At 36.9% G+C, this 21,175-nt stretch overlaps 1 protein-coding gene across 2 annotated transcripts in view; it reads right to left on the bottom strand.

Annotated features, from left to right (window-relative positions):
- LARS1 (leucyl-tRNA synthetase 1) overlaps positions 1–21,175 on the bottom strand; it is a 58,499-nt gene that overhangs the window by 6,247 nt on the left and 31,077 nt on the right. For both annotated transcript variants that reach the window (XM_024575106.3, XM_045183903.2), the window contains 15 exons: positions 17,646–17,731; positions 17,487–17,552; positions 17,307–17,389; positions 16,826–16,964; positions 16,108–16,320; positions 15,553–15,610; positions 14,412–14,475; positions 12,988–13,171; positions 11,504–11,594; positions 8,499–8,639; positions 7,342–7,482; positions 6,987–7,097; positions 4,614–4,724; positions 1,888–1,992; positions 250–345 (listed from right to left, as the gene is read on the bottom strand). In XM_024575106.3, the coding sequence (XP_024430874.1) occupies positions 250–345; positions 1,888–1,992; positions 4,614–4,724; positions 6,987–7,097; positions 7,342–7,482; positions 8,499–8,639; positions 11,504–11,594; positions 12,988–13,171; positions 14,412–14,475; positions 15,553–15,610; positions 16,108–16,320; positions 16,826–16,964; positions 17,307–17,389; positions 17,487–17,552; positions 17,646–17,731 (1,689 nt within the window). The remainder of the gene's footprint in view (positions 1–249; positions 346–1,887; positions 1,993–4,613; positions 4,725–6,986; positions 7,098–7,341; positions 7,483–8,498; positions 8,640–11,503; positions 11,595–12,987; positions 13,172–14,411; positions 14,476–15,552; positions 15,611–16,107; positions 16,321–16,825; positions 16,965–17,306; positions 17,390–17,486; positions 17,553–17,645; positions 17,732–21,175) is intronic.

Consider the following 21,175-nt stretch of genomic DNA (forward strand, 5'->3'; position numbering starts at 1 on the left):
TATTTTTTAATCAACAAATAACATCTGATGCCAGCTATTATAGAAGAGTAAGGAAAAGCAAACATTGCACCCACCAGGAAATTTGAAAACTGCAAATCCACCCCAATATCTAACCAACTGTGTGGCCTGGACCAAACCAACCACTTAACTTCTCTGGCCCTCACTCACTTCCTTCCATCAGAGGTAATGATCTCTAAGGTCTCTTCTAGCTCTAAAAAGCAATGATTCAGCGAGATTGTTTCAACTTACCTCTGTTCTAAAAACATTAAGTGGTTTCCCAGGACAGCATTCTTCCCTGATTTTATCTTCTGCTTCAGAGGCAAACTTGACTTCTATGTGTTCTAGCTAAATCGAGGGGAAAAAAAGGGAGTCATTAGTATTACTTAGTATGACTAGAATTAATCATCACCTCATTTCATCAAAGAGCAAAACTAGGTTCTCCATTTAACATGAAATGGTCTGTGTAATTTTATTATTTTCCACATAAACACTGAACGAAATCTATAATCAATGATTTAACACTGATCTTAGATGTCTAATAGTACTATTATTTATATAGTCATGTTTAACATTTTCTATAATGAAATCTGTGGATTATCTATCTGCTATGTAAAAGAAAATGAAAAATCAGCATAAAAGGCTGAACTTAAATATAGTTCAGACATTTAGCATTTGAGAATAAAAGGTTTCCAGTTAAATAAACGCAAAAATGTAACATATTCTATATGCCTGAATATAAGATGATCTTAAATGTGTCCCCATTTCCCAAAGAAGTTTTTGACCTCCATGAATATATATGAATGTTTAGAAATATCCTTAAAATAGATGTCTAGTAGTATTTATTACTTTAATTATTAACTTATTTATAACTGCATGACATAAAGGGGTTATTTAGAAATAACTATCTTCCATTCTAATATGAAACCATTTTATATTCAAATTCTAAACCTTCATTATTTTTTTTTCATTTCAGTGTCTTCATTACTAGAAACACTTTGTCTTCTAACAGTTTTTCTAGAGCAAATTGTCTTTCCTTCTGCCTTAGTTGCCTTAGAGACAGCATTTTTAGAATCAATGTATGAAGCTATGACAGGGGCCAGATGGTGGGACAGTGAGAATGTGTGAAGAAAGCTCTTGGTAATGTTCTAGTTCTTGAGTTGGTAGTAGATTCATGGATGTTCATTATATAATTATTTTTTTAAAAAACAGAATGTACTGTACACATAGGGAATATGGTTGATAATATCAGCATAACTTTGTATGGTGACATACAAAGATGGTTAGTAGACTTCTCATGGTGATCACTCATAAGGCATATAAATGTCAAATAATTATGTCATATACCTGGAACTAATATATTTATGTCAACTATACTTTTAATTAAAAAGAGCTTTACATTTCAGAATAAAAATTTTTTAATAAATTAAAATTTAAAAGCATGACCAGACATGGACCAATAATAATTTATCATGAACCAAGGATTCTAACTAATCCAATTCTGTGAATCTAAGGCCTAAAAGGAAGGGGCAGGGGAAAGGGGAAGAAGCAACTCAGAGTACCCCATAATATGAGAGATTTTGAAAGAATTTGTATATGAGGTCTCTCGTTTTTTAAAAAATAATTGTGTGGGTGAATATACAGGTATATACAGTTATTATTTTATGTATAGAATAATTGATAAGTGAAATAAGACAACAGATCATTTTTTTCTCCCTGCAACTTCCATATATATCCATTCTCTTTCCCTCAAAAAAAATTTTGACTGATATATTTGGCCAAGTTACTAAACATAGAAGATAAAGTTTATAAAATGTTCATTATAAAACAAAAGCACTGGATTATATTTACTATGGTTAACTAGTTACTATAATTCCTAGCCCTTCTTACCTCAAGGGAATTGGTCAGGTAGACTATATTCTCCATCAGCACTGTCTGTTCATCAAACTCTAATTGCAAATCCAGAACACGGGGTCCCACCTTCTCCATATTTTCCTACCAGCCAAAATGGTTTTGAAAAACAAAATCGCATTAAGAATATGTTGAAAAGAATATATTTCCTCCAAAGCAATCATTCTTCTCTCAATTGATAAAATCTTCAAATTTGAACAGTTAAAGGCAAGGCCTTGGACTCATGGTTTCTCTTATCTATGTCTGCTTGTTAATGAAATTACTAGCTCAGAGTAATTATCACTTAAAATATGATAAGATTATGGTAGCAATGAAAAGGCTGGAAAGACAAGGATTTCAGATTCATAAAATAAATATGATTTTATCATTGTTTATTTAGATTGATTTAATATGCAAACCCAAAGAACTTGCTTTGACAAGGAATCAAACAAATGTGTAAAGACACCCCTTCAGGTAACCAAAATAATAATAATAAATCTTCCAAGACACCAAATCTTTAAAGCTATTTCAGAGAATATAAATTACTAGTAAATTCCCTAATCTACTCCTGCAAATTTAAGAATAAAATTTAAGAAGCCATACTACATAAATACTGTTGCAAATACAAAACAATTTATTTTCTTAATTTTCTTGAACATGAAATAAAATACTTGCAAACTCAAAATGTAACTGTGGAGAGCCAAGTTCATGCACAACAGCAGCTAACTGCCTAGAACGGGCTGCACTTACGTGAAAGTGACCTGACATGATTCTAATATTTATTGTCTTCATTTACCATCCAAGTCTGTTTCTTTTCCAGTGGGGAACAAACACGCTAAAAAGCCATTTTTTTATTACCAAAGCTATTAAACACTTTCCAACACCACTAATATGCCTGGCAAATCACCAATATTACCGAAAAAATATATTACTACTTAAATAGCGTAACACTGGTTTTTCAAAAAGTCAACTCTTGAATCTAAAATCATGTAATTAATTTTCAAATCAGTTTCTCTCAATTCAGTTAATGCATGTCATCAACATTCGTTGTCTTTGCAACCAACAATGGGATATTTTGTTGAATCCATATATTGACAATGGACATGGCACTCTGACCAATGGGAACGATGACTTAGGAACATGCCAGCAGACATTTTATAACTTGATTGGGATTGGTCAACCCAGAATTCTAAATTATTTCTCAAACTTGAAATACCATAAGGCTCAGATAGTTAACTCTGTCTAGGAGAATTAAAAGGCTCTCCGAAGAATCTGCTCCAATATAGGAGAAGCCAAGAGTCTGGGTCTCCATCAGGCAGGCACCTGTAGTCTAGAAGATTCAAGAATTATCTAAAGTACAAGAATAACCACTATGTGCCCAGCAAGCTGGAGGGCACCAACTTACATTTGAAAAAAATTTACTGAGCTTACTTCTTGACAGGTAGTATTTAAGTGTGTTAAAACTGTATTATTTCATTGACTCCTCACAGCACTCTTAAAAGGTAGGTTCTATTAATTTCTTCATGTTACAGATAAAAAACCATGTGGCCCAAAGAATTTTAGTGATTTGTCTAAGGCCTCATAACTAAGAAGTAACAGGCAAACAGGATTTGGACCAAGATTTGCCTGACCTCAGAGCCTAAGATCTTAAGCAAACGACAACCTCCTTTTATTTCTTTTTTGTGAAGAAATCCAATAGATCAACTATGTACAAGAAGAAAACTAAGAATCTAACTCAGTGATTCTTCCCCGGGGAGCTCCAAGGGGGATGCTGAATTTGCCTGCAGGAGACATTTAGCAATGTCTGAAGACATTTTTGCTTGTCACAGTGAGGGGGGTGATGGGTAGATGCCAAGGATACTGCTAAACTCTACATGGGGGTGACCAACCAGTGGCCCACAGGATGCATGCGGCCCAGGATGGTTATGAATGTGGCCCAACACAAAATCATACATTGACTTCAAACATTACTTAGTTTTATTACTAAGTTTTATTACCTAGATATGCAAATTTTCTATATCAGTGATCACAAACTTGGGATCTGCTTGACGATTTTAAAACATTATTGAAAGGGCCGCTGCATAATTAGGGTTATTATGTGAGGAATTTTTTGCTTATCTATGGTGGCCAGTATCACGAAAATTATGCATGGATCTTTTATTTGCTCATCAGTTTTTGTTCGTGTTTGCATGTTTAATGTGTGGCCCAAGACAACTCTTCTTCTTCCAGCGTGGCCCAGCGATGCCAAAAGGCTGGACACCCCTGCCCTACCGTGTACAGGACATCCCCCCACAACAAAGAACTATCTGGCCCGAAATACCAATAGAACCATCGCTGAGAAACCTGGTCTCACCACGACAAACAACATTTATCCTGTTAATGCTAAACTTATACAAATGTCGGATCTTGATGCCAGTAACAGGATCTAGTAAAAATACCCTAATGTAAATCAAAAGAATATGCTTCCTCCCCAAACTAAAAGGAAGAGAAGGTAGAACATGAAGAGAATCATTTATTGTTCCAAACCAGTTTTTCTTCCACAAGACCTATTTTTTCATACTCAGCAACTCCACAGGTAAACCCCAAATCTGGTTGTGCATTTCCCATAACCACTGATTTAGAAGTGCTATTTCAGCAGATTTCTTGGGGGTGACTTCTGCCTTCCTTCTACTGTCGTATCAAACCATTATTCATGTGGCCACGGCTGTACAAGGTCCACAGCTCACCTTAATCATGGCAACAAATGGCATCACTTTCTTCATGTATTTCTTCAATTCTGGCAAACTGCCTAGTTCACTGGCAATGATTTTGTTATCAGGCAATTTTCCACCATTGTTCTAAAAGAAAAAAAAGAGGTGGGGAGGAAAGTGGAGAAATGTATTTTAAAGAAGATGCAGCATTGATGTGCCTATTGGAAGTCAGGCAGACACCGAGTGAAGCCTCTACCAGTCTGCCATGAGGAAGGGAAAGGTGAGTGAATACCGAAAGGAGTCTCCTATTCCCTCTAAATGCAGAGACTGCGTGATTTTGAGGGTAAGGAAGGAATTAGATGCACCATGCTGAATAGTAACTTTTTTCTTATAATAATGGCACCTCCAGGATTACACCATTAGATCTTATCTTGTGAGGGAAAAAAAAAATGGTCTTATAAACTTTTAAAAGTATTTCCTTAGTTATATCAAAATGAAAAAGTACACACAACTATCATAAAGATTTATAGGTCTGCTTTTGAACACTTTGTTATAAACTGTTACCACAAACATGAACAAGAGTCCCTAGCTATGGTTCTGTTAAAAATAGTATTATTTCCATCTACTGAAAACCAAGTGCCTGCATTGTCTACCACTAATATGCAGAAGTCCCAAATGTGCTGCCTGAATTTAAATTCATTTCTGCAAACATCAACTGTCCCCTTTGATAGAGGGAGAAAGCAAGCGGCCTTCACCGAGTTTCAGGTGACTCATTTTCTCCTGGTTGGAGAAGCATAGTATCAAAGCCAAGCACTGGGAATGAGTCAAAATGAAAAGTAGCATAGAGTAAGATTTCTGATAAGCCATTTACTTTCAATTCTAACCTTTACTAAGCAAGGTACAGGGGAAATTTTTTTTTTCTATTTGTCAGTGCATTATTTTGAAATACAGATGAAAGAGTAAAGGAGAGGATAGGAAACACTCCTTTTCCTTATGTCACTAAAAAGGTGCCATATTCAACATAAAAGAACATCCTACTTGATTACAAACTAACATTCTTTTGCTCCTTTTGGATAAAAACAAAAATTTTAAAGGAAGCTAATCACTCCATATAATGCCAAAAAGATGATGTCATTTTGAAACTATGGAATAACTAGTCAATGAATACTAAGCAAAAATAAAACCTCTAAAAGAGCAGCGGTGCCCTGACAGGTGTGGCTTGGTTGGTTGGGTGTCATCCCACAAAGCAAACAGCTGCTGGTTCAATTCCCGGTCAGGGCACACGCCTGGATTGTGGGCTTGGTCCCCAGCTGGGGCACTTATGAGATGAAACCAACAGATATTTCTCTCTTATGTCAATGTTTCTCTCCCTCTCCTTCTCTGTCCTTTCCCCTCTCTCTCAAAATAAATAAGTAACAAATATTATAAAACAACAATGGTGATGCATTTCTTTTTAATACATGGGACATTACATACCATATTTAATTCTACTGCTTCCTTGACAATGCTGGTATGAATATGCAACTCACTGAGGCACAGTCCCACTCTTCACTTTGCTACCTCTGAACGCAGCTTTTACTTTTACTGATAAGCCAAAATCTGTGAGCAGATCTTAAAGGCTCTCTTCTATTTCTACTACACACAATCAAACAACAAAGTAGTTCTCCATAAAAACAGGTTCACAAAGAATAAAAACATACTTGGTGTTCTCTTTCCATCAAATTTTGCAAATGTAATTTTTCTGAGTGTTTCTTAATTCACTATAATAAAAATTATTGAGGCAAAATTCTAATAAAGGTCTGTAAAATCAAAGCTAAGAATTTTTTCTTTAGGTCATCACTTTATGCTTTGGCCATAATCTCTTTTCTTTCTCTCTCTCTTGAGTGCACCTTCATGGCTTGTATCTAAGTTTAAAGAAAAGAACTAAGTGTAAATACTCAGATTCCTTTCAATATAACTATCATATTTAATAGCTATTTACCTGACAGAGCCAAAAACAACATCAAGCTCTCCAAATCTATGGGTAATTATTAAACTGAACATTTTCTTGTAAATTACTCAAGAGCCACACTTCAAGTTTTTCAAACATAATCAAGGCTACACGAATCTCAGTGTTTTTGCTTCATAATTTTAACCACACACATGCGTAAATGTCCCACAGCCTTTCATTACATACAACTAGATTCAGTGTATTCTTGTATGAAAGTTTTGAAAATGATGAAAATCAGCATCTTTTCCCTTGACATCCATTTAAGTGCCACCAAAGGACAACAAAGGACAGTCTATGCCTAGAGGTAATTAAACAAAGCTGCCAGCCTCCCTTCTCCCAGACATTGCCAACATCCCCCACAAAAAACCCAGCATAAGCAGAACACAGCAATGCTGGAGAAAGTCTGCTGAGTGCGTCACCTGAAAGTGACTGCGTAGAACTGACAGGGTGGTATGTTGCCAAGATGGATAGTTCTTTGCCACGTAGATGGTGCAATGTGAAGGCTTCTGGGGCTGTTGTGTGTCAGTCTTCTACAGGGTAGAGAAAGGCAAAAACATTCAGTCGCTTTCATATAAACCAAAAATGAAAAGAACCCTCCCCCGGTAGATACCACTACTGCCTTTAACACTGAAAAACACGCACAGTACAGAACTGCATTAGCAATGAAGACAGCCCCACACATTTTTAAAGAAAGTACCTTCATTTTCATTATTGTTAAATAGTATTTGACCAATAACTTTTCAGGAATGACCTTTTTTAAAAAAATGACTTCACCTTCCCTTTAGCTGGCATCATATAATTCTTCAGTCGCAGTCTAAGGTCATGTGCCACCTCCATGAGATACTGTGAGGACCGTATCAAGGTTTCATCCACAGGACCAACGACGGGCCATGAAGCGTACATAATTGAGCCAGGCTTTAAATAAAAGCAAAAAAAAAAAAAGGTTCAGGGAGATTAGACAATACAACTATTTTATAATTCTTGATTACAACTACACACCAAAGCTACCATCTGTAAATGGGTGTTCAAAGTTCAGACCTTGGCCCCACATGGCCCACTTCCACAGCCCCTGATCTAATGTTCCCTAGAATTCAAGCTGTGAAGTCTGACTCTACATTCTTAATTAGGATCCATTTGTACAAGCATATTAATACCCACACACATATGCTCACTTTCAAAGAAAATTATGTAATGCTAATGTGCCTAAATTTAATCATTATTATATAAATTATGCACACTCTCAGTTTTTATCCTATTAACACATCCTGTACAGAAAGTATGGCTCTTTGGTATATACACCATGAGTGCATTTTCGTATTCTTCATGCAGTGAAAAATATGCAAAATAGCCTGGTTAATAAGGCTGGAAGGGAGTTATTAAACCAGCCAATCTGTTTATCTGTGAGCCTGGGAGAAATAATTGAATTTATCTTCACAGTAAAAATGCTAATATAATATCCCTGAAAATGCAGCCCTATATGTGCCAGGAATTTTCCATAAAACAAGAATATTTCTGCAAATATACACTTCTATCCTTGTTTATAAGTAGTTTATAACATTTATATCTTTCTCAATATTTTCACCTCTTTAACAAACAGCTGGAAAAAGAATATTAGTTATACATGTATTCTAATATATATCTGAATATATTTAAATGTATAACACTTCCTAACAGGAATTAGGTGATAAACAACAAGTATATAATCAATGTTTTTAAAATATTTACACTGTGAATACATAAATAAAGGCGCACACATGATGTATCTGTCTAGAGGAGGCAGTTTAACCCGTTGCAATAATTATGACAATAAAGCCAACATTATTCTTAAAATACTCATTTGCAGCCTTTTCCTCTTAAGCAACAACATTACCACATTTATTTAATGAGACAAAAATCAAAACTCCCACAACATCTTAAATGCATAAAAATACCTTTCCCAGGAGTGCCCAGATGTGCTCACAAACATGTGGACAGACTGGAGCCAAGAGAAGGGTCTGAACTTCAATAAACCGGAACACGAGGTCTCTGTGCATCCCCTCAATGGCCAACTCACGGTACTTGTCTTTCGCGGCCTACAAAATTTGAAATAATTTACCATTTTTCTCCCTATATTTCTTTAAGATAAAACTAAAGAGAAAAAATTTAGTATCTCTCTTTTAATGCATGGTTAAGTTTTTGGTCTTTTAAAATTCCATATTGAATTTTTGTAAAGGTATTACTTCAACAATTAGCAAGTAAATGTGTATCAATCCTTGCCCAAAGGAAACTATAGTTTTATGAGTCCGGAGAAAAAGGTTTTTAAAAGACATTTTGTAACAGACATAATAGCTGAACAATTTAAACAATATTAAAAACAATGCTCTGAGCAGCATATACAAAAGAAACTTAAGTATCAAAATAAAGGCTAGACATAGGACACACTGCTATGCTCAGCACTTACCCTTACTTAACTACATCTATGAAAACCAAGTTTCAAAAACCCCAATGCGGTATTTTACGAAAGTGATTGAGTAGAGCTGTATTTTTACTTTAAGTACTTCTGCCAAACTTGAGTAAATACTGACACCTTGTGGAAAACCTCAGAAAATATTTGTTTTCAAACTAAAAACAATTAGTTACAATTATGCCTTTATTTCCGCCTTTACTTTTTTCTCAACTTAAAAATATTTTTCTGGAGTTTCCAGCCAAGACAGAGGCATAGGAAGACTCACTGTGCTTCCGGGAACAACCAAAAGAAGGACAACAACAATTTAAAAACAAAAAACAACCAGAAATGACAGAAAATCTAACTGTATGGAAGTCCCACAACCAAAGAGATAAAGAAGAAACATTCATCCAGACTGGTAGGAGGGGCGGAGATGGGCAGCCAGGGCAGAGAAGACTTGCAGCAAGGCGGGGGCTGGCGGACAAAGGGAGGTGGTGAACTATGGAACAGGGCAGGCCAGGCTGCAGCTAGCAGACCCCAGAAGGTGGTGGCTGGCAGACCCTGCAGCCCCACATTCTCGCATAGATAAACTGGGAGGAACAGTGGGAAGCAAAGCAGACCACACAACCCAGGGCTCCAGCATGGGGAAATAAAGCCTCAAACCTCTGATTGAAAATACCCGTGGGGGTTGAGGCAGCAGCAGGGGAAACTCCCAGCCTCACAGGAGACTTCATTGGAGAGACCCACAGGGGCCTAGAGCGAGCACAAGCTCACTCACTCGGGAATCACCACCAGAGGGGCCCAATTTGATTGTGGGTAGTGGAGGGAATGACTGAAATCTGGCAGAGAGTGGAGCAAGCGCCATTGCTCCCTCTTGGCCCCTCCCCCACGTACAGCATCATAGCACAGCAACGAGCCTTACCCCACCCTGGTGAACACCTAAGGCTCTCCCCCTTACTACACAACAGATGCACCAAGACAAGACAAAAAAAAAAAAAGGCCCAAATAAAAGAACAGATCAAAGCTCCAGAAAAAATACAACTAAGCAACGAACAGATAGCTAACCTATCAGATGCACAGTTCAGAAAACACTGGTAATCAGGAAGCTCACAGAATTGGTTGAATTTGGTCGCAAGTTAGATCAAAAAATGAAGGCTATGCTAAGAGAAACAAAGGAAAATGTACAGGGAACCAACAGTGATGCGAAGGAAACTGGGACTCAGATCAATGGTGTGGACCAGAAGGAAGAAAGAAACATCCAACCAGGAAAGAATGAAGAAACAAGAATTCAGAAAAATGAGGAGAGGCTTAGGAACCTCTAGGACATCTTGAAACGTTCCAACATCCAAATTATAGGGGTGCCAGAAGGAGAAGAGGAAGAGCAACAGATTGAAAACTTATCTGAACAAATAATGAAGGAGAACTTCCCTAATCTGGCAAAGGAAATAGACTTCTAGGAAGTCCAGGAAGCCCAGAGAGTCCCAAAGAAGCTGGATCCAAGGAGGAACACACCAAGGCACATCATAATTACATTACCCAAGGTTAAAGAGAAGGAGAGAATCTTAGAAGCAGCAAGAGAAAAGGACACAGTTACCTATAAAGGAGTTCCCATAAGACTGTCAGCTGATTTCTCAAAAGAGACCTTATAGGCAAGAAGGGGCTGGAAAGAAGTATTCCAAGTCATGAAAGCCAAGGACCTACATCCAAGATTTCTCTATCCAGCAAAGCTACCATTTAGAATGGAAGGGAAGATAAAGTGCTTCTCAGATAAAGTCAAGTTCAAGGAGTTCATCATCACCAAGCCATTATTATATGAAATGTTAAAGGGAGTTACCTAAGAAAAAGAAGATAAAAAAAATATGAACAGCAAAATGACAGCAAGCTCACAGTTATTAACAACCACATCTAAAACAAAAACAAAAGCAAACAACTAGAACAGGAACAGAACCACAGAAATGGAGATCACATGGAGGGTTATCAATAGGGGAGTGGGAGGGAGAGAGAGGAGGGGAAGGTACAGAGAATAAGTAGGATAAGTGGTAGGTGGAAAATAGACAGGGGGAGGGTAAGAATAGTGTAGGAAATGTAGAAGCCAAAGAACTTATATGTATGACCCATGGACATGAACTATAGGGGGGGAATGTGGGAGGGAAGGGGTGGGCAGGATGGAGTGGAGTGAAGGGGGGAAATGGGACAACTGTAATAGCATAATCAATAAATATATATATTTTTTAATATTTTTCTGGAAAGTATTACTGATTCTTAGATTTCATCTCTTTATTAATGCTCATAGCACAGCTAGAAACAGAACTACTTGTGTTAAATGAACTCAACAGAAAAAGTACCAAAGGAAACTATTTACAATCACAATTTATTGAAGATTTAAGTTTCTTAACAAAATTTCCAATCTCCACTTTAGATGAATTATTATGTTATAGCAGGATTGAAAGAGGGTAAAAATACATCATATTCACATTGACATATTTTAAGCTACTTAAAAAAACAGCCTACCTGCAACTCAAAAAACCCTGTTTTCAAAGCTTCTTTAAACATCATCTTTTCATAGTTTTGATCTGTTTTTATAATTCCTGCATTCATTTCACTATTGAATAGGAAAAAAAGGTTATTGAGTGGAAAGGCAAGTATAGATAAGTATGAAAACCTGCTGCGTACACTCAAGAAACAGTAAAATGAGAACAATACCCGAAACACTTAAAATCATCTACCACAAAACCAACCCTGTGTTCCTTAAAACTGCCTACTGTCACCACCCTAATATCTGTGTACCCACCTTTTTTTATCCTCACCCAAAAACATGCTTATTGATTTTAGAGAGAGGTAGGGAGAGAGAGAAACACAGATGTGAGAGAGAAACACCGACTGGTTGTCTCTCACATGTGCCCCGACTAAACCTGCAACCTAGGCATTTGCCCAGAGCAGGAATCAAACCCGTGACCTTTCAGTTTATGGGATGGGATGATGCTCTAACCAACTGAGCCACAACAATCAGGGCTTCTGTATCCACCTTTAAGTACATACTGTCATCTGATACTTGCTTAGAGTTCTTGCTTACCACCACCCCGTTAACCCTGTTCCTATTTAAAAAGTCTTTGATGGAACCTTCATTATGAAGCCCAAAATGCAAAATAAAAAGAGCTTCCCAACAATTGTAGTCAGGTTTAATTGCTGCATTTTGAACAACTGACATTGAATATTTAGGAAAAATTTTCCCAGGGTACCGCAGGCCTTTCATAACCTGGCCTAATCTGGCCCCCAACTTGTTTCACCTCCTACTTCTGTCCTCCACACATTATACTTCAAAAAAATACCACACTCTCTCCAGAGTTTATCCTGTCCTTGCAAAAATCCTGTTTACTTTTCAAGAAACCCAGAACTCACATACCATCTAAATCCCCTCAATCTTTATTACACTTATAAATGGTGGGATAAGTGTTTTTGTGTCTCTCTCTCCTACGAAACAAGGAAGGACCGAGTCTTACACATCTTTGTAGACAAGTGTATAGGATTGTTTCTGATTCACAGAGGTTGACAAATGTCTTTTGAAGAGAAAAGAAAATGATAATTCTCCATTTCTTTTCATCTACTTTTCCTTGAACCAGTCTGCCCTACTTTATGGCAAGAGACCATGGTAAAATGGTTATGAGAATGGGCATTGGAGAAAGATAGAAGCAAATTCATAAGCCAAGTTTGAAGTTACTAGTTTTAAGGCATTTAATGAAATAATTTTTCTAAACCTCAATTTCTTTAACTATAAAATGCAGCTAAAAATATCTTTATTATATAAGGTTGCTAAGAGGCTAAGATCAGACAATGGATTGAAAGTAATTAGCATTGTACCTGACACAAATAAGCTTTTAATAAATAGTAGCTATTATTATCTTCTAATTTATTTTAGGGAGAAGGGGAAGGAAACTCAAAAATGCACGAGGACTAAGCAACTCTAAGGCACAAAGTGGCTGAAGTCCACGGATTACCTGGCGAAAACTCGATCGTTGAAGGTGCTGGTAGGACCACTTCTTAGGCTATCCTGGTTGGTCACCATTTCTTTCACCCACTCCACCCAGGTATACAGACGGAGAATACCTGCATCTGCCATGGCTTCCACAAAGTTAGCGTCTTCAACAGTGTCACCAGCGTCAGCCAGAGCCAAGCGCATTCCTGGAGAAGAAATGAAAACAATCAATGACTTTAAAACTTGCTTACTGAAGATCAAGTATGTGTCCAGGTAGGTACACTGTGAAGCCTACATATAAATTAAGAAATGACCAGTGCTTTAAAGGACTGCCATGGATCAACAGCAAAAATAAAAATCACCAAAAGTAGAATCCCTAACGATGCTGGTAAAAGCAGAATCCCTAAATCATCTGCATTAATTTGCATACACTTAGCATCAATAGGTGTTTCTTCTCAGGCATGCTGAGTTAATGAGATAAAGTGATCTTCAATGAAGCAAAGGAAAAAAATAATAAACTGGGGACAGATATCCCTATCAACAGCCTCATTTAGAGAGAGCAAAACATTATGATATTTTAGTGCATGAGAACACACACACTGGTGCTTTATGCGTGCAAATATGAATTTAATTCTTAGTCCTTAGATTCTTCCAAGTTTTCTACTAACAAAATTTTACTTTTCAACCAAAATCTTTTATTCTAAAGCATTGGAAAAAAGCCATCAATAAGAGCCTAATGAAGTAAATCACAGGACATCCTTGCAGTGGAACACTATACTGCTGCTAAAAGCAGTGTTATGGAGACAACACCTTTCCTTCAGCCTCATGAAGCGACCTCTGCTAACCTCAAACTTTTCTTCTGCAGCTTCCTCAGCTCTCTCATGTTTCATAGAGCTAAAAAGAGTTAGGGCCTTACTCTGGATTAGGCTTTTGCTTAAGGGAATGTTGTGGCTGGTTTGAGCTTCTACCCAGACCATTAACACTTTCATATCAGCAATAAGGCTATTTTGCTTTCTTATTATTCCTGTGTTCACTGGAGTAGTACTTTTAATTTCCTTCAGTAACTCTCCCTTTGCATTCACAACTTGGCTAACTGCTGAAAGCAGCCTAGCTCTCTCAGCCTGACCTGGCTTTCAACATGCTTTCCTAACTAAACTTACTCATTTCTACCTTTGCTTTAAAGTGAGAGACATGTGGCTGTTCTTTCACTTGAACACTTAAGAGGCCATGGGAAGGTTACCAATGGGCCTAATTTCAATATTGTTGTGTCTCAGCAATTTTTATGTTTTAATTATTACAGCATTTCTACACAAAGAAAACATGAATGCTTTTGGTATAAGCAAAAGAGAAAAGCAGTAACGTTAAAACAATTTTAAATTCCCTTGTATAATCTAAAGAGAATTGAACTCTATGCAACGTCAATAATAAAAAAAAAAGTATATTCACCATCAGCTGAAAATTTGTCAATGGCTTGGGTCAAAGAGAGAAAGTTGCCTGTGGATTTTGACATCTGGAATAGAAAGCCAATGAGTAGGCATTAGTAAGACTACACATAAATGAAACAAACCCAATCTACCACATCAAGTTAAATGTGCTGGCCATAGTCAGATAAAGACAAAAAAGATTAGAAATGTGAAAAGAAAGAGATACCCTAAACTAATTTTATGGAGGTGAAGAATGAAGTCCAGTCAGTAGTGGCTTACATGGGCCATTCAGCTAGCAAGTGGGAGCTGGGACAGGCCTGCCAGTCTGACACTCAGCCCACTGCTCTTTCCATTAGACTATACTATTAGTTTATTCACGTGGAATTATTCCACTAGAACTCTGGAACACCTCGGCTGATCACAGAGAAGAGCTTTATATTAATTAGTCATTCAGAAATAAATGGGCTGGACCACAACGTCAGAGTTAGGGTTTTAGGGAACTTCCTGCCATTAGGGTCACAATTAATTGGTTGTCCAAATGGTGCCCTGCCTGAGGGCAGCACATCCGAGGAGGCGCTCACTGTGCACAATCTAGCAATCTTTATTATTTTAAACTTTTTATGTCTTTATCATAACTTTACTGATACCAAAGAGAGGTGATTATTACATCAATTTCCCACTACATGGCAATAAAGTATCTTGTACCAATAAAACCAGTACAGTGTATAATACAAAAATGTTGACACCAGAGAAAATGTCATGTTATAACAAACTCCAAAATCCTATGATTCTAATTTGGAGGCCAGTCACAGTATAAAACAAAAAACAAAAACCACCAAACTGTTTTCTCAACTTAATGAGAAAGATACTCTTTACGTTTACTGTCTCTGTCTCTATCTCTGTTTCTGTCTCTCTTTCTGCTCCACTCATAATTCATGTCACCTTTTGTGCATCTAAATACAATGTTATAATAGGTAATGGTATAACAGGTAGGTCCCTCTGCTCAATTAATACTGTCTGCTCTACACATATAATTTTAAAGATAAAACTTTAATTTATGATTTTCATACCCTTTCATTCTTTAATTTAAAAAAAAGTATAACTTCCTAAATCTGAAAAGCTTTCTGCAGAAATTTTAACTTTCAGGAGGCAACGACCCTTACCTTCTCAGAGTTGAGGAGAAGATGTCCATTTGCTCGCACAGCTACAGGCCATTTATCACTTTACAGGTAAATGTTTAAAGACAGAAAAATAAAACTTAAAGACTGTGGTTAAGGCTTAACATTTTGAGATAAATACTAAAAGATTCATAAAAGTTTACTCAGACAAATGTACAAGGATGTTTACTAGGCCCTGTTTATAACAGGAAACAAATGAAAACAATAAAAGTATCCATTAGCAAAGGACTGATTATAAAAACTAAGGTACAGGCATATAGTAAATTACTGTAAGTATTTAAAAAACATAGGCAGGGCTATATATGTATTTGAAAAGATCTTAGAAATAAACATGTACACGAAAAAATATGAGAGAAATAGTATCTACAATATTGCATCTTTGTATAAATTGCAGTATAAATAAGCAAATAAGCACAGATATCTGATGCTGATGTAATTGGCAAATCTATACCCTGCACAATAGCTTCTAATATATTTGAAGCTGTAAGACACCCATGTCAATAGGCAACAAATTTTGTGCACATCCTTTTCAGCGCTCACCTTTGTTCTGGCCACATAGCCACATGATTATATAGGTAATACGAAAGATGATTAGGAACAAGATCCTTGCCAGAGGCTCGAAGATCCACAGGATACCAGAACTCAAATTCTTGCTTTAACTGATCTAATTTTTCCTTTGGGATCTGAGTCTTAGGAAATGGAGCCTCCTTAAAGAAAATATAATCCCAAACTTCCTTGGTCATTTGCTGCCGTCTGTATTAAAATAAAACAAACAAAAACAACAACAACAAAATAAATAAAATATATATATAACTTTCTAGAATCATTATTTCAATCCAACCATGAAGTAGAAATCTCTTAATGTAGTTAGAGTAACAAATAAGGACAATGGACTCCCATAAAAATGAAGGATGGAAAGTAATAATAAAGGAGGAACTATTTATTACTTTTTCTCAGTTCAACAGCAACAAAAACAAAAACGAAAAACAAAAAAAAGCATGACAAAAATTCTGCTAAATGAATTCTTTTTTTAATATATTTTATTGATTATGCTATTACAGTTGTCCCATTTTTTTCCCATTATTCCCCTCCTCCCTGTACCCCCCCACCTACCATCATTTCCTCACCTTAGTACATGTCCATGGGTAAGTTAATTCTTATGAAAACTAAATATTAAAAGAAAACCTTTAATACATAAATCAAAAAATCACTTATCTTGCTGACAAGCTAGACTTCTTTCCCTTCTCCATTTACCGACCTGATGCCCAACGGAGACTCTGCCTGTCCACGCAAGTCCCCCCCCTGCAACAGGTGGGCCACAGTGTAAAATGCCATGTAAATAGTGGAATCAGAGAGTGATTCAATCAGCCACTGTTCATCCCAAGGCAGACGCGTGCCTGCAAGATAAAAAGAAAATTAATGCACGAGGGACCTAAGAGACACTTCATCTATAAATCTACATTTTAAGAATAGATCTACTGCATTTACTAAGCTGCTTATAGAGGAAGTTCTTAAATTTACTTGAATAATTAATAAAAATAAAATGGCAAACAAAGAGCAAACTGGGTGAGAGAAGGCATTCTTTTACCACCAGGTAGACAGATCGTAGAGGACCAGGATTTAATTTCCCTCACCCTCTAACCAGGAGCTCTCACTTCCAATTCAGAAAGAAAAAAAGGAATTAGATAAAAGCATTAATTGGCCAGTCATTCAAACAGAAAAATCTGAAGTTTGCTTACCTAAACCGTAAGTTCTTGAGCAAGCATGCTCTTGGAGCCAACCTAAGGTAGCTTCAAAATTCCTCCTGGTCTCCTCGCAGAATCTGGAGAGAATAAAAGATAAAGTCTCTCTCTTCACCTTGACTATCTTCCATGTTTCTCATCTCCTTTCCCTTGCCTCAACACTTTCCCCCATCTTACGTTTCCAGGTTCTTCAAGCACTGGGATGTCTGCTTTTTCCAGTTCTCTTCTCCATAATCCAAGTACCTGGGAGTACACAAATTGATTAGAAAAAAAATAAAAGCCAAAAGGTAAGAGAGTGACTATGGGAAATTTCTTCTTGCTACGGGAGAGACTAACCACTGGTCACACAGGGCCACAACGCATTCATCTGAAGACCTGGACATGACTTGTTTCTCTGGTTCCATGTAAATAAATGCATCTCTCTAAATGGAAGTAAATAAAAATATATCAAATATTACATCAAGTCAATCTTTATTCCACAAGGATAATAAATATAAACTTTTTTAAAATGCTGTACCAATAGTCAAAACTGCACATTTTCATTGTATCTTCCTTCTTCCCACGGTAAAGTTATCTGCCTTATTTTCTATACAATACTTGCTTTTGAAAAGGTGTGCATCATTGTCAAATGGATTGCCTTCCCTATGTAGAATATTCCTCCTCAGTGGCAAAATCAAAGAAGTTCAATTGTTTCTAAACCTATGGTTTGAAGGTTAGGTTATCTATGACATCCTTTTATCCTTGGATAAAATTTTCTATTTTATCCAATATAAATAAAATAGAAAATTAAATGCATAAAACTTTTTTAATGGATGCACAAAAATTAAAAGTAGAAAATATTGTTCCTAAAGACTTATGTCATGAAAAATTCCCACTAGAAAACTGACCGAGAATACTATTTTTTACCAAATATATGTATCTCTTAACGTATTATGGTCGCAAATTTATTAAGCAAGGATAATCTTTTAAAATAATAGTCAGCATTATTATTCATAAAATGACTCACTGCTCTGCGTTCTTAAATGCAATTCCTCACGCTAAACTTCAACAGCTAGGACTTTTGTTTAAAGACGGTGAATTAAAAACAGATATTTAACTCTGTTCCCTCTCAGAATTCCAATAAAAGGTCAACAAAAGAGGTTTCTTTTTTAATGGCATGAACCTACAAAGATAAGAATGGGAGAAAAAAACAATGTCCACAAATTTGGAAAACTAAAAACCAGGATGAGTACTGTTTAGCAGACTGAAGAAAGCTAGCTGAAGGCTAAGCCAGCAGCAGAGAAAGCCACTGAGTAATCCAGTTTGCGTAACCCCCAAAACTCAGGAAGTGGTTGCACAAGACAGTCCTGAAAGAGGGAACCTGAGGCCTCGAAGAGGAATGTCTTTTAAAGAAGGGGTTAGAATCCCACATTCCCAAATCTCACACTATACAGACAGGCAACTAACTAACCCTCCCTGTGCCAACAGAACAATGAAGGTTTATTCTCTGGAGAGGATAAAAGAGTTTCCCAACCACAGGACAAAGCTGAGGATACGGGACTGTCACAGTGAATATGGGGACAAAGTGAAAGTCAGCACACTGGGTGTTGGTACCCACGCTAGCGATCTTCTCCCAATTCAGCTCCCAGAATGCTCAGTTAGCTTAGACCCTTATACACTTTAAGCCAGAGATGGGAAGAATCTTCTGTGGGGAATCTAACAAACCCAAGAAGCCCTCACTAACATCAGGGCTTCCCCGAGGCACAAATGGCCCTTCCAGATCTGCCCAACAAAGCCCAGTGACAAGTCCTACCTACATCCCAAAAGGTTCCAATAACCCTTCTGTCCCACTCTAAAATAATCAAGTCTTCCTCAGAGAAATAAGAGATTAAGACTTCACATCTCTGTCAATTATATCTCAATTCTTAAAAAAAAAAATTTCATATCCATAAAGCAAGAACAGCCTATAAAAAGGGTCAGTCAGAAAACAAGAATAAGCTTTTCAGGCAGTTCTGAGTTGATGCCTGCTAAAGCTGGGTGAAAGGTATACAGGAACTCATCATACTACCCCCCACTTATTTATAAGTTTTCTATTCAAGAAGATTTTTAAATGAATTTTTAGAAATTTTTATTTATATATATACACATGCACACACAACTAGCAGATATTTTTAAAAAACCCACAGTAAACAAAAACTCACTGATACACACACACACACAAAGTTGAGGGACTCTCCCAGAAAGGCAAAAGAATTTCTAGAGTATAAGAGGTCCAATATCTGAATTGTGTGAATTCGGAAAGCAAAAATAAAGAATAGGGAGAGATGAAATAAAGAAAAAGACATAAAATTTTCCCAAAATTAAGAATACAATTTTCAGACTGAAGAAGCCCAAAAAGCAACCAGAAGAATGAATTAAAACTGACCTAAACCAAGGCAAGTCACATGAAATTCTAGAATACTGGGAGAAAGAATAATATTTCACTAGCTTCCAGAAGGGGGGGAAACACAGGTCACTTGTAAAAGATCAGTTATTACCAGAATGCTTTTGGACATCTCAAAAGTATCAGTGAACCAGAACACCATGGGTAACACCCTCAAAATTTTAAGGGAAAATTATTTCCAAGCCAGAATTCTGCACCCAGGTAATCAAGGGCAAATAAGAACATAATAAAGATATTTGAGACATGGAAGGTCACAAAAATTTACCTCCCAGATACTTTTCACAGGAAAGCTACTAGAGGCAGAGCTTCACTAAAATAAGAGAATAAATAAGAAAGAAGCAGCCAGGGAATCAAGGAAACAGAGTGACATCCAAGTCAAGGGTAGCAAAGGAAATCTTCAGTAATGGTGGAGGAAGAAGATTGCTGAGGACACCGGTGCCCCAGAACAGCTGGCAACCAGCACAGACTCAAACCAGCCCAAAGGCTCTGGGAAAGTGTTCTCTGAGACAGAACCTAAAGCATAATGTGTCTGAAGGTATTGAGAGGAGATATGAACAGATGGGACAGAGTTTGGGACGGTGTATTGAGAAGTATACTTAGAAGTAAGGAAATTTTTGCCCTGGTCGGGTGGTTCAGTTGATTGGCGCATCATCCCATGCAGGTTGTGGTTGCGGGTTCAATCTCCAGTCGGGGTGCGATAGGAGGCAACTGATCTGTTTCTCTCGCACATCGATGTTTCTCTCTCTCCCCCTAACTATCTCTCTAAGATCAATAAACATCATTGGGTAAGGATTAAAAAAAAACGGGTAAGAACTTTTTTTTTGAAAGAGACAATTATTAACTCAGGGTAAAACAAAAGCGAGGGAAGAAAACTCATTGTATCCACTGTAGATCAGTCATGTCCCAAAAATGTAAACACTGACTACTGCTCTCACATAAACGACGATACACCCACACCAGGAAGATGGGGCATGGAAAAGTGCACATGAATGTGTGTGATGTTACAGAGGAAGCCACAAGGTGGGAGGAAGAGTGATAAATACTGATCTTTCATAATAGAAAGTCAATGGCTGGTGCCAAAACCGGAAAAATAAAACCAACGTTATACTACAAACGTTTAGATTCGAGATCTGTAAGACAGAGGGAAGTCAATACTAAAAGGGTTGAAAGTGAGCTTCTCCAAAAAAGACATTTAAGAGAATGTGGAAGGATAAAAAGGAAACTGTGGATTTTTCATTTGAAGAAGCCTTACAGACCATTGTCTCTCTGTATTATGGATACACATAACTGGCAAAAATAAAAGTTTAATTTAACAAGTAGTTAAGTAGCTCAATAGAAGTTACAGCAAAAATGAAGATGGGGGAAAAGATGAAAGTAAAAAATAAAGCACTATAGAAAGAGAGAATTGTAACCACTAGCATCTCGAATGGCCTAGCCAGAGCGT

Source organism: Desmodus rotundus, chromosome 10 (assembly GCF_022682495.2).
Source record: "Desmodus rotundus isolate HL8 chromosome 10, HLdesRot8A.1, whole genome shotgun sequence".
Lineage (NCBI taxonomy): Eukaryota > Metazoa > Chordata > Mammalia > Chiroptera > Phyllostomidae > Desmodus > Desmodus rotundus.